The 13104-nt window shown below is 38.7% G+C and overlaps 2 protein-coding genes across 2 annotated transcripts; one reads left to right on the plus strand and one right to left on the minus strand.

The window, feature by feature from the left end:
• Positions 1–491: 491 nt before the first annotated feature.
• Positions 492–2896, plus strand: LOC119192616 (nucleolar protein 4-like; the record flags this gene model as incomplete). The annotated part of the gene is made up of 4 exons (XM_037446426.1): positions 492–563; positions 1277–1350; positions 1833–1925; positions 2591–2896. Coding segments are annotated over 4 exons (475 nt in total), but the record flags the coding sequence as incomplete, so codon positions are not given.
• A 3448-nt stretch (positions 2897–6344) lies between these two features.
• Positions 6345–12290, minus strand: LOC115444488 (trypsin delta). Its single transcript, XM_030170265.2, has 7 exons — positions 12131–12290; positions 11721–11868; positions 10467–10628; positions 9921–10014; positions 9308–9466; positions 8811–8881; positions 6345–6568 (listed from the first exon to the last, which is right to left on the minus strand). Exons 1-7 carry the CDS (start codon positions 12267–12269, stop codon positions 6388–6390), a joined length of 954 nt encoding a protein of 317 aa, XP_030026125.2. The 5' UTR covers positions 12270–12290; the 3' UTR covers positions 6345–6387.
• Positions 12291–13104: the final 814 nt, after the last annotated feature.

Consider the following 13104-nt stretch of genomic DNA (forward strand, 5'->3'; position numbering starts at 1 on the left):
TCGCGTTATTAGGTAGTTTGGGCTCTGTATGGATTTGTTCTTATGGACATTGAATAGGTATACCCAGGCCTTTTGTTACTTATTTTTGAAGGCACTTAATAATTATCGAAAGTTGCAAGTCCATAATTTTTGTGACACACCCTATAATGTAATTTTATTGGCAATTAAGTCGATATTTCCGAAATTTCTGCCCCACAAAATGCCCAGGGTATACCTTTTTTTATTTTTATTTTAACGTAGGTAAATCATCAGATGACTATCTCCCGCCTTGGGATGGGCGGGAGGGCGTGTCAGACTTCTACTGACTAAAACCTACGGTGTTCCCATCCTTACCTTGTGCCTGGTCCAAGATCCGATGGCATTGAAACCTAGGCAGCGCACCGGCAAGGGCCCCGTCAATGACACTGACACTGCTAGGGTATACCTTTAAGTAAAGCTCTCCATCAATTGGAAATTCTTTCCAATATTAATTGCATGATTGGCTGTTTCAGTCCGCGTCATCGCCCTCTTTTCAGAACTTCGTTCCCGACGTTCGGCACACCGCAGACGTTCGGCAGGCAAAAGTATGTATCAACAATCTTAACTAAATCTTTCGCTTTAATTTGGTAGGAGATTTCATTACAGAATGTGGAATGAAGTTTAAGGAAAAGATGACAGCAAATCGTGTGTTCCTTGATTATCGGCACGACACTATATAATAATATCAGCCCTGTATTATGTACTTGCCCACTGCTGAGCACGGGCCTCCTCTACTACTAAGAGGGATTAGGCCTTAGTCCACCACGCTGGCCTAGTGCGGATTGGTAGATTTTACACATCTTCGAAATTCATATAGAGAACTTCACAGATGTGCAGGTTTCCTCACTATGTTTTCTTTCACTGTTCAAGCGAACGATAAATTCACAAAGAATACTCACATGATTTTTAGAAAAGTCAGAGGTGTGTGCCCCTGGGATTTGAACCTGCGGACATTCGTCTTGGCAGTCCGTTCCAAACCCAACTAGGCTATCGCCGCTTGTACGACACTATACAGAATGTAGAATAAATCCTGAGGAAAATATGAGACCTAATGATGACTTGATTATAGGATTGTCGTGGTTAAATTATTCTTCGTCGAATTATGATTCCATTCCACACTACATTCACTAATGGACTGATTTTTGAATATCAGACAAAAAATTGTGATTATATTTTAGTAGAAAGGTAGATTGGTACCAGGATATCATAACGCGAAAGAGATAAGAATACATTCATAATTACTTCCTGTTAATTCCAGTACTACGACTAACCCGGCGACTGCCTTGTCGAGCAGCGCCCTGCTGTCCACACTGACTGCTCTGCCGCCAACTGGTAAGAATACTTACAGAAGGGTTACTTATACGCATTTGTTGAAAATTGTAAATAAAGTAGTTCAAAATAGCGGGTGAAGCGAGCCACAGTGCTACATTCACTGTTGCCCTGGCATGTAATGTAGAAGACTCTAAGAAACCTTGACTATTAAAGAACATTAAGAACTGTGTCGAAATTGTATTATAGTTCCGATCTTACCAATAGTATTAACGAGAATAGTAATAGTGTGATAGCTTATTTCTTTGTATAGAACAGGGGTTTTAGCCAAGATACAGTTTTACAATCGTTAACGCTAACGTCATATATGTGAATGATATATCCTAACGATTGACTTATCGATAGCATATGTCGTTACCAGTCGAACTAAAATTCCCATACATTTTTTACGTTTTCCATTAAGGTTCATAATTGCAGACCAGGCATCTCAGCTATGGCCCCAGGGCGGAAACATGTAAGTGTGTCATGATTTTGTATGTTTCCAGGCGTGGGTGTGAACGCGGCGATGGCTGCGTACCAGAGCGCTCTGCTGTCCGCCATGGCTGCGCACACGCACACCTTCCCCACCAGCCTCAGTGGTAAATAATATACTAATAATAGTTAAGTTGTTTGCTGGTGGTAGAATATTTTATATTCTCCCGAATAGCGACCACCGTACACAAGGTGTGAAAACCCGCCATAGTTACTCATATGTGTCGCGTTACGGGATCAGTCTGTGTGTATCCGGTTTCACCAGGCCTGCATAATTAGCCGAGTCATTTCTCGTCAGTCCACATTCTATTGGATCCACTGCAGAGTTATTTCTCGTCAGTCGACATTCTATCGGACACCCTTCACTTACCGTCAGGTACAGTGGGGTCATTTGCATTCCGGAACAAAAAAATAGAGTTTTAGAATGTGGCAAAAAAATACAACACAACTCCGTTCCGTTTTAGTGGATTAGTTGAGAACTAAAACGTGACTGACGCATTAGTTTCTCGATCAACAATCATAATAAAATCATAAATTAAACGACATTGACTTATGAGTCGCGTTTCTTGGGACTTTGTCTGTATGTTTGTACACGCATATCGCAAAAAAACTACTGCATAGTTTTCATGCAGTTTTCACCGATGTAATACTCAACATCTAACTTGAAATATAGGCTCCATTCATGGTGAATATAAAGCGCGACTTTTATCATAGAATAACTACACCACGAGCAAAAGCTATGGTTTTATATAAATTAAAATCCCATTTTCAGCCCCAACAGATTTGTCTTTGAAAACCACGTCGACCCCGACTCCGCTGCACGTGACCACTGCTTCATCGCTCACCGGAACAACCTCCACCCAGTCCAAGTCCAACCTGCTGTCCCACAAGCTGTCTGGAGCCGAAGTGGGTGCTGTACGACAGCTCATCACCGGCTACCGCGAGTCTGCTGCCTTCCTGCTGAGATCCGCCGATGAGCTCGAGGCTCTCCTCCTGAACCAACCCTAGGATACAGCCAAGCCGATGACGGACATATTTGGATTCAAATTCGGATATTTCTAGAACATTCGGACCCAAATTGTGAAGTGTGGTGTTGGTATGTTATGTTTATGGATTGCATTGGATTGTTTTATGTTTTGGTATGGAAATTGTGATGTTCCGAATGATTTTGGTGAATTTATTTGTCCGTTTTCGATGAATATTGCGAATCAATTATCGAAATTACTTGGACTGACGTTGAAAATATGCCAATTTTTTGACTTTGACATTTTTTTATTGAATAGACATAGAGTTCATTTTGCAATAGCACCGGGTAGTAATATGAATATTTCAATGCATCGTAGTTAATTCAATTTTTGCCATAGTCACTGCTTATACTGTGTAACTCAAGTCATTATTTATTTTATGTTGGCAACATTAATAGTCGCATACGGTGCTCACAATATATTTCTTAATGTTGCCAACTTAAAACTTGTCCATGTATATTACGAGTAATTAAATTTCTACTAAAGTCTTTTTGGCACTGTTGTCAATACTTGTCAAAATTAAATTGACGTGAATTTCGGCAATGATGCCATGAGTGTTGCCATTTGAAACTCGTTGGAAGAGTACAAAATTATTTTTGTGTATATTTTAGGATGTAAGAGAAAAAAATCAGGGAGATTCTAGTTCTAGATTTTAAAAATTCTTGCCTGGTGCGACGGTATGGGTTGGGCATCGAGCGTTTGATTTCTTTTCATGTCTCCACGCCGTTGGGGCAGCTGGGTTCAGTTTTAAGGGTCTGGTGTACCCCATTTCCGACGAGACGTCCCGGAAGGCTCAAAATTCAACCACGGAGCGGATTTTACATTCCTATTGACCCGACAATTGCGAGGTCCCGTGGAACCCCAGCTGTGCCAACGAAATTTTAAAGGTAATTTTAACAGAGTTTAATATAGTTTAACGTGGCATTCTAGATGTAAGGGGGCACGAATTTATTTGTTAATTTCTGTGTACTGATAGTGCAGTAGATGTATTTATGTATTTAATTTATAATTATTTATAAAAGTGTTTTCTTGTGATTGGCTCCATCCAAATTAAATTAAGTTTTCTTTGCTGTAACTTGTTATAAGTATTTTGATGTTCGCAAGCTTATTCAATGAACGGTGTTTCTTTTATACCTTTCACGCATATTGAAGTTGGTATTAAAATTGTTATAAATTTATGTATTGATGTCATCTCATGTCTGTACGGGCTTGGCAACCCTATTATGATATAACAGCTAAAATGGAAACGTTATTCTGACCTTCCAGTCTAGGTTTTCTCAATTGAGAATTTAACGTAAACTAACAAAGTAATGCGTGAAGGGACGTATCCAGTTAACAAATAACATCGAATTTGGTTCAGCAATCTGCCCGCGTCCGTGCACGACGTGCGGTTGTATATCTATTTGTTACCATAGATTTATGGCCAAGTACTGTAAGTAGTATAAGAGTTACTTGCTTATGTACAAATGTTCCACACTGCGTCAAATTTTTAACATTTTTCCCACGTTTGGCCTAATTATGTTCGATGGAAGTGGATCGAGTACGTCATTGTTAACTTTGTTTATTCTGGCCAGTGTTAGATGTTTTCTATATTTCTGTAATATCTTCTTTTGTTGTTAGAATTTTAAATACATTTACAATAGAATAATTACGGTTACATAAACGCTTATTATGTTGCTATTAATTTGATTGCTCAATTTGTGAGCGTTGTGGACGCGGCTTTATATTTGAAGTAGCCAATCAGATGTCGTTGTTGCAATGACGTCATGTTATACACCAATGAGAGCGCAGTATTTTCTAAACGTCTCGCCACAATGATCACATGAACGAGTCCGCAAACTGTATAATAGTTTTACAACTTTGCCAGTTTTTCTCAATAGAATAACAAGCTTGACGCAAATTTCAAAATACATAAAAAAGAAATTGTAAATTCACTTTTGAATACAAAAATTGCCAAAGAAACGAATTGATTTATAATTGTGTGAATGGAATTGCTTGGTTTAGTATATTTTAAGCTTTTATTGTTTTTATAAAGTCATTCCAATATTTTTCTAAAAGCGATACTATCGGTGCGAAGGGAGGAAACTGTGTAGTCATTGTAAAAGATAAAAAAATATGTAAAAAGTATGTTTAGAATTATAAAAAAAAAGTTTAGTATAACTTGGAAGTTAATGTTGGAATAACGCGAATGGTGGTAAAAAAACGTTGAGAAAAAGAATTTGTTAGACATTAAAATATATTATTATTAGAGATGTATAAATGGTTTACGATTATTATTATTAGTTCAGAGAATAACAAAATGAAGTGAAAAGAATACAAAATGACGATTGTTACTATTAACGATATGAGAATTTAGTTATAATTTTGCAATTTCAAAATGTGAGTTTTACAATTTTGAAAAAAGAAAATATTAAATATGCTCATATACTGATACTTGGTTTTATTTCGCCTTGTATCCTTTATCCATTTACCGCCATTTTGAATAAACGATTCCAACCGTTCTTTTTGATCTGTCTCAAATATTGACCAATCAGAACAAAGTATTTTGACAAGCTTACAAATGAGTTATTTTGATTGGTTCATTCGGAATCGGATTGAGATTGTTTATTGAAAATAGCTGTTAGACAAGTTTATGTAAAAAGTATGCTGATTATACGTGTCGGTCTTTCTTAGGTTAACGCAGTAGGCACATTGATAGAAGGCGAGAGCTATTGTAGATGTTCGGAAAGTTTGAAAATAAAACAATACAAGTGGCCGCGAAATGTGAAGTTTTATAAACGGAACCCGATAATATTGGGTACTGGGGCCTTATTTTCTATCCCGCACGCTATTTTAACAGTGCGTAACAAGCACGTAAAACAACGTATCATGTTTAGGACTATAGGAATTTGGCTTACAGAATACCATTCCACGCACATTTCTTGAAGATATCATGACACGGCTGCGTTACGCGTTTACACTGTCATATAGAATAAGGGCCCAGATATGCATAAATGCGGCCTGCAAAGCGTGCCGATGATAATTATATACTACATAAACTCTATATTTAAAGGAAGCCGGCAGGAATCGGTTAATATTGACCCTTTGCACTGACAAGCGGTCATTATACACAAGTTTTGTGGAGCTACACACTTGTTCCTATCAATTTTAATTGTTTTCAAACAATACAGTGAGGACGCACAGTGCGCCTGAATGCATAGTGTCAGCAATTCCATAGTTTTCGTTTTCTTTTTGCATCTTTTTCATCGCATATCCAATTGAAGTCGAAATGCAATTCTGTCCTATAAAGTTATGTGTGTATTGTTTGTGAATTATCGCTTGCTGTAACGGTGAAGGGAAACATCGTGAGGAAACTTGCATACCTGAGAAGTTCCCTATAGGCATTTTGAGGTTATGTGAAATCTTTCAATCCGCACTAGGCCAGTGTGGTGTACTTAAAACCTAATCCCTCTCAGTAGTAGAGGTCCGTGCCCAGCTGTGGGACAGTATATAATACAAGGCTACTATGATAATTTTATTAATATATTACAGAAGTACCAGGGTATCAATAAGGCAGAGTAGGTGGCGTGGTAGTGGTGGTTGTGATGTGCATCCGCGGGCGCTTGTCCAGGAAGGGGTAATATCGCTCGTCTGCCATCAGGACCCTGGTCGCGTTCATTATAAAGTCCATGTTGGATTGCGATGCTAAGTACGAGAACATTGCTGGAAACCGCTCCGTGCCGCATCTGTGAAATATGTATTACTTAGTACTTACTTATATATATATATAACAATATTATTACTTGATACCAAAGAGCCTCGACCAACATCTTCGGAAGCTCTCAATTGGCCGTTGGGTCGGAAGCCAGATGCAAAAGGCAGTATTCCTGGACACGGCGCGAATTGTGAGGAGATTACTCACTTTGAATCCCTAATCGCCGGTGGCCTGGGTCTTGAGCTTCGCCATCGGAGGGTCATTAATTTTTTTTATATTTTTATATGTATGTTTTTCATTTTTAATGGATATGTAAAAATGTAAAAAAAAACTTTAAAATAAAGAGAATTAACCATTATTATTTACTTATTCAATGAGCGAAGTGGAATACCAAACAATACTTTGTAATTCAAGGTGTTGGATGGTGTTTCCACTGTTTATGTGCGGTCGTATCGCTTACCATCTGGCGAACCGCAAGCTTGTCTCTTTATTCAAAGCAATAAAATATATATTGTTTGTAATTCCACTGCGTTCGCCATTCTAAGACATGAGATGTTAAGTTTTATTATGTTCAGTAGTTATACTGGCTACAATGTTCTTCAAACCGGAACACAACAGTGACTACACACTGCTGCTGGGCGGCAGAAATATACATTGATGTGGTACCTACCCAGGCTGACTCACAAATATCGGTGCAAGGAAGACATACTACAGCATGAATGTATTTTTAAAAAGAACTTGTAGATTGTATAATGGTATTATTAATGATTTTAACTATAATACATAAACATCTCCTACCGGCGTATTTTGTTAGCAAGTTCCATTTCGCACTGGTTTGTATAATGATTATGTTACGCGTATGTGAGATATTATAATAAAACTATTTTACGGATTTTATCGCGTTTTTTTTAAATTATAATCTTCTCCCGAGGAACTAATTTGCATGATTTGCATGGTGACTAGGTCCTGAATTAGTACATAGCTTCTTTTTATTCCGGTAATCTTCTCTTGGAAGAAATACTTGATTTATTAATCTTGTGAAATAGGTGTTGTTGCCGACATATAGATGGCGCTACCGACCGCTATAGTAATTTATTTAGGCTAGCACATAATAGGTTGCTTTCTAACAGCCGGTCTCAATATATTATTGACTGATTCAAATAGTTGAAATGCTTTGTAAAGTAAAGACATCTAGTGTCGAAATTGTGAACTGGTTTCTATGAACACGATAAGTTGTTTTTGGTTTATGATTAATCTATGATTGCATTATTATTCAACGTTAAACAATAAATCGGTGCCTGCCTCGGTGGCGTAGTTGTACTGCATGCGCGGTGCGGCAGCGCTGTGAGGTCCTGGGTTCGAATCGCGGGTCGGGCAAAGTGATATTTGGGTTTTTCTGCTCAGTATCAGCCAGGAGTGTGGAATTTGCGCCCGATATGGCGACAGGCTCACCCTCTATCACATCATGGGACGGAACACACTTGGCGAAAAGTGGGTGCCTTGGTTGCGCCTCTACATACGCCTTCGGGGATAAAATGCGTGATATTGTGTGTGTGTGTGTGTTAAACAATAAATACCATTACTGATTACGCAAATGAACGTTTTAATAAATAATCACAACGTTACATGCTTATTTTGCTTGTCTCGGAGGCCTAGTTGGATTACGGCAGGACTGTTGTGCTGAGGTTTCGGTTTCAATAACCGGGTCAGGAAGTGATATTACGTTTTTTCACTTAATGTAAGCCCGGAGTCAGATGTGCCCGATATGGTGATAGGCTCGCTCTTATCGTATGATGGGGGTTGAATATATACGGCGGTACCTTAAGGCGATACCTCAAGGTCCATTTTCATACATTTTGTTTCGGCCTTTAAAATTTAATATGACGAAATTTTAAAGGCAGAAATATCCATGATTATTAATTATTTTTACGTTTTTCTTTCAACTGCGAGAACTAATCACTAACTAGACGTGAATTTAAATTCTTTACTTGCCAATACTTGTTTAGTTACCCAGATTAAAGGTGAAACAAAATGTATGAAAATGGACCTTGAGGTATCGCCTTAAACTGATTTTGAAAAGAGCAACAGTTTCTTGCCCGTTCTTCTCTGGTGAGAACTGCTTTCCGAACTGGTAGAGTTAATATTGACAGAATCTAAATAATGTATAACATTTTACGGGTTCAAATAAATTATTTAATTTCATCAGCAGCACCTCTGCCTATCCTTTCGAGAATAATAGTATTATGTTTTCCAAGCGTGATATTTTTACTCACAGTTTTCGTATTCCCCACGAGGCCATTCCCCACAACACTCCATCACTGACTGCAGGCGCTCCTGTATCACGCTGGTATAAGACAGGAAAACCTTAGATTAAATAAAGATTTCTACCAGTGGCGTAGTTGTGTTGCGGTTATACGCCGTGTTGAAGTTTCGGATACGATGCTTGGGTTCAATAAGTCAAACTACCAAGGGTAAACTTTATTTTAGATAGTGAAAATAAATGTTTCTATAATACTTAAAGTTTTGAGTATGATCAGGTACTCGTGTAACCAAGTACAAGTTATTATACAAGAGGTTCAGTTGCGACTGGAAGCATATAATAGCCATAAATAGCCTTCAATGAGGTGGACCGACGACCTGGTCCACGTGGCGGGACGAAGCTGGATGAGGACTGCCCTGGACAGAACAACCTGGCGTGCATTGCAAGAGGCCTACACTCACGGTGATTATATAGGCTGAAGAAGAAGTATGTAATCTATTAACGTCTCACAGTGCAAGGAGCTCTTCTGCCGGTCTGCGTGAGGCAGATGAAGTTGTCAGTGACGGTGACGCCGAACCGCTGCGTCACATTGTTACACCTGCCGCGGTCCAGCAGCCGAGCGTGATACACTTGCAGCGTGTTGTCCTTGTTCTCGTATACACCGTCACGCTGAAATTATATGACGTCATTTTAAGATCAACTAAATAAATAATTGCTGATCGGAATTGGATGAATTTTGGCAGCCAAATAGATCACTTGTAGTAGTAGAAAGATTATTTGTAATCTTTAAAAGTATACAGGACTCGTGTGCGCAACCGCGCATAATATTAGTAATATCAAGTAACATATAAACGGAATTGTTATGATTATAACGTCTGCTCTGGTGACGTAGTTCTTTGCGCGGTGCGACACGGCTCTGAAGTCCCGGGTTTCAATGCCGATTTGGACAAAGTGATGATGAGTTTTTCGCTAAGTATCAGCATGGAGTCAGGAATTTGTGCCTGATATGGCGATAGGCACTTTATCACGCTATGGGAGGGAACACAGGCGAAAAGGGGGTACCATGTTTTCACATCTCTCTAGCCTTGTGAGCATAATGGCGTGATGTTTGCTTGTAACATACCCTGTCAGCTCCCCAGCTTGTGATCCAAGCGTCATCAAACGGAGGCATCATCACTCGATTAGGTAAGTCCACGCCGTGCACCGAGTCAGAAAACCTGGACAAACTATTCGTATTAGGCTGAAATTGTTTTGGTTTGTAACGGCTATAATGCGCAAGCGCAATGCATACGGTGCGTGGTCGCTCGGCTCTCCGAGTGGCACTCTTGTAATGTGAACTCCCGCACAGTCCCATACACGCATAACTAATTATGTAATTGTATTATTATTAGTATGTAATCATATTATTGTGGGACTCCCAACCTCCCTTACAAAGGTAACCCTCTCACAGGTTTAAAGAACTGCCAAACATCACAGTCAGATTTTGGGTTTGGATATTTCAATCTTAGATTTTGAAGGGTTAAAGGGTACTCACAGGATGTCCACTGCTGAACATAGGCCTTAAAAATTACCAGACTCATCTGTTAGATGCCGCTTGCATCTAGCATCTTCTAGCAACTTTCATCAATCCCTTATCTAGAAGATGTCTATGTGTAAAATAATCCATTACCGGATATTCTTATCAAGCAGTATGAGTCCAACGTCGTGATCAGGGTTCCGCCTGATGCCCCAACCTGGGTGCTTCATTACCTCCTGTATCCCTGCCACCTGGCCGCCTTTCTGGACATGTCGGGAGCCAGCGCGCACGCTCATGCGGCTGATGCGACTTGTTCTAGAATGTATTATATCTTTTTATTGCCCTAGTTGACAAACGAGCAAGCGGCCCGCCTGATGGTAAGCAGTATTCGCTACCCATGGACTAAAGCAATGCCGTAGGCACAATCAAGCCGTTGCCAACCGTCCTGTTGTAGATATGGAAATAAAACCATATAAAGGATTATTTTAGCGATATTTAACGTTTAATTTTACTCCCGAAGTTTTGAAGACTGCACCTTTCATGGTCACGAGATGATTTGTCAGTGTCCAAAAAGTTAATGATAGAATTAATTCTTCAGTTTTATATTTAACGCCGAACATTCGCGTGCAAATAAGGATCTATATGTATTGTGGATGTTTATGGGAGGTCATCTTTCACCATCAGATGTTCTACATGCTCGTCTGCCCCCGCTATAAAGAAGGCTGTTTTTAGTCTATCTTTATGTTTAGTCGACTACTTTGGTGACATATGTATTGCACAACTACTGCCTTGCTGTCTTGGGTTCGTGCCCCCGGTAAAGCGATATTAGGTATTTCTACTCAGTATCAGCACGGAATGGAATTTAGGGAAAAAGCGTATGAAGTAACTATCAGTGTAATGCTAGAAATTTCTATGTCATTGATCAAGGTTTAGATATTATTATTTATATCTATTATTAGGCAACCCCTCCGTAAGGTGGCTTATTGTAACTTAGTGCGAGGGCCAAAAACCCAACTATTGTTGGTTTTCTTTAATAATTTTGGTTGGTATCCTGGTGACATAATCTCTTGCTCTTGGATTCTTATAACCCGGTGTCGAGATTAAAATTGGTCAGTATATTCTTTTGACGCAAGAAGGGCTGTGTGTTATTGGATTGTTTTCATCTAGAAATTTACCAAGCTTTTTGCAAGTGTTATTGAATAATTCTAAAATTTGTTGAGCCATACTTTCGTACCAACAATTTACCTACGCAGTGGAAGTAGGTTTACCTGTATTATTTCGTGTAATTTGTTCAAGTAGTACCATCAACTGACCTGTCTTCTTATTCTTTAGTATAAAAAATAGATCTAGGGTCGGTATGTAAAGTTCTAATTTACTTGACACTGTAAAAATAAGAGTGGCACTCACTTCCAAAGGCAGTTAGCAGTGGTAATAACAAGCCTGGGGTTCAGGAGTGCCCCGGCACACCAATGCTCGCCCGATTTCTGGATGGAGACCACGTAAGGGTAGTCTTCTATCACTGCATCCATCCCAGCTATCAGACGTCTCGCACTGTCTAGGAAATGGGAGAGGAAAGTGAAAAACCACGTGGATTTCAATGTTTATTTCGATATTGTTATACAATGTTAAGCAAAAACGGTTACAAGCAATTATTCTAAGGATGACAAACTAGTTGAATATAAATAGATCATGACAAATATTTAAAATTAAATCGTATTCTGTTTAAATATTGTTTTTTATATTTTAGTTTACAATCTACAGGTTAAATCAATTATAAGTATTTAAATATGTTTATCGTAACTCATCTTAGTTATTACCTTTAGACAGACTCTTTTTTGAGACCTTTCTAGATTTTCTGTTGCGTAAATTTTCTTTACGATTTCCGCGTTGTTTCCTTGGTCCTTTACGTCCGCTGCGCTTCACCTTGCGTTTGCCCGATTTCTTTGTATATTTCATAGTTTTCTCTAGATCATCTTTATTTTTACTTCTCTTGTTCGTTGCACTAATTTTCTATGTTTACTTCTTTTTTGATTTTTGTTTTCTTACCCCGCTCTGCATTATTTCCATCACCGTGATTTTTAAATCTTTTATGATTATGTACTTTGTGTTCATTTGGTTTATTATCTGCCTTTTCTTTAACATCTGCCGATCTTTTGCTCCTTAGCGAAGTCCAAACGTAATCTGGTAGTACTTTTTTCACCCTAGGTTTTTGACCAACATGCATTTCTTGAGCGAAATACAGGCTGTCGGGGACATTGATATTTTTTCGAACTGTTATAACTGGAAATGCTGTATATTTCTTACTATCCTTCGATACTAATGTTTTCATCTTATACGCTTTACCTGGGTTAAGTATTTGCACCTTGCTGTAAGGTTTCACTTTCTTTTGGCAACGTTTTTACTAAAATCTTTTTGTCTTGACATGTTATTTGATGTACACAAATCGTCAGAAATAATATCAACAGCGCCTTCATATCTTAAAATGGCGTTTGCAAGTTCATTTTCATGTTGCATTTTTATTGTTATTTTATTGACTTCTTGATGGGTTTGGTCAATTGCGCGATAAGTTTATTTCAAAGGTTTTATACAGTATGTTGACAAGATACATTACACCTAATTAACTACTTACGTGATCAACCAAAGAACATCCAAATGAGCTAATCACTTCGACCTATTTTAATTTCGTGTAAAAAGGCATTATTTATCACTGTGGGCCAGCCGAGCGGGGCGATTGGACGTTTTTGGGCTCACCAGGCTTAAGATCCATAGTTAAGCCGGCGGAAGAGATGGA

This window comes from Manduca sexta, unplaced genomic scaffold, assembly GCF_014839805.1.
Source record: "Manduca sexta isolate Smith_Timp_Sample1 unplaced genomic scaffold, JHU_Msex_v1.0 HiC_scaffold_2995, whole genome shotgun sequence".
Classification (NCBI taxonomy): domain Eukaryota; kingdom Metazoa; phylum Arthropoda; class Insecta; order Lepidoptera; family Sphingidae; genus Manduca; species Manduca sexta.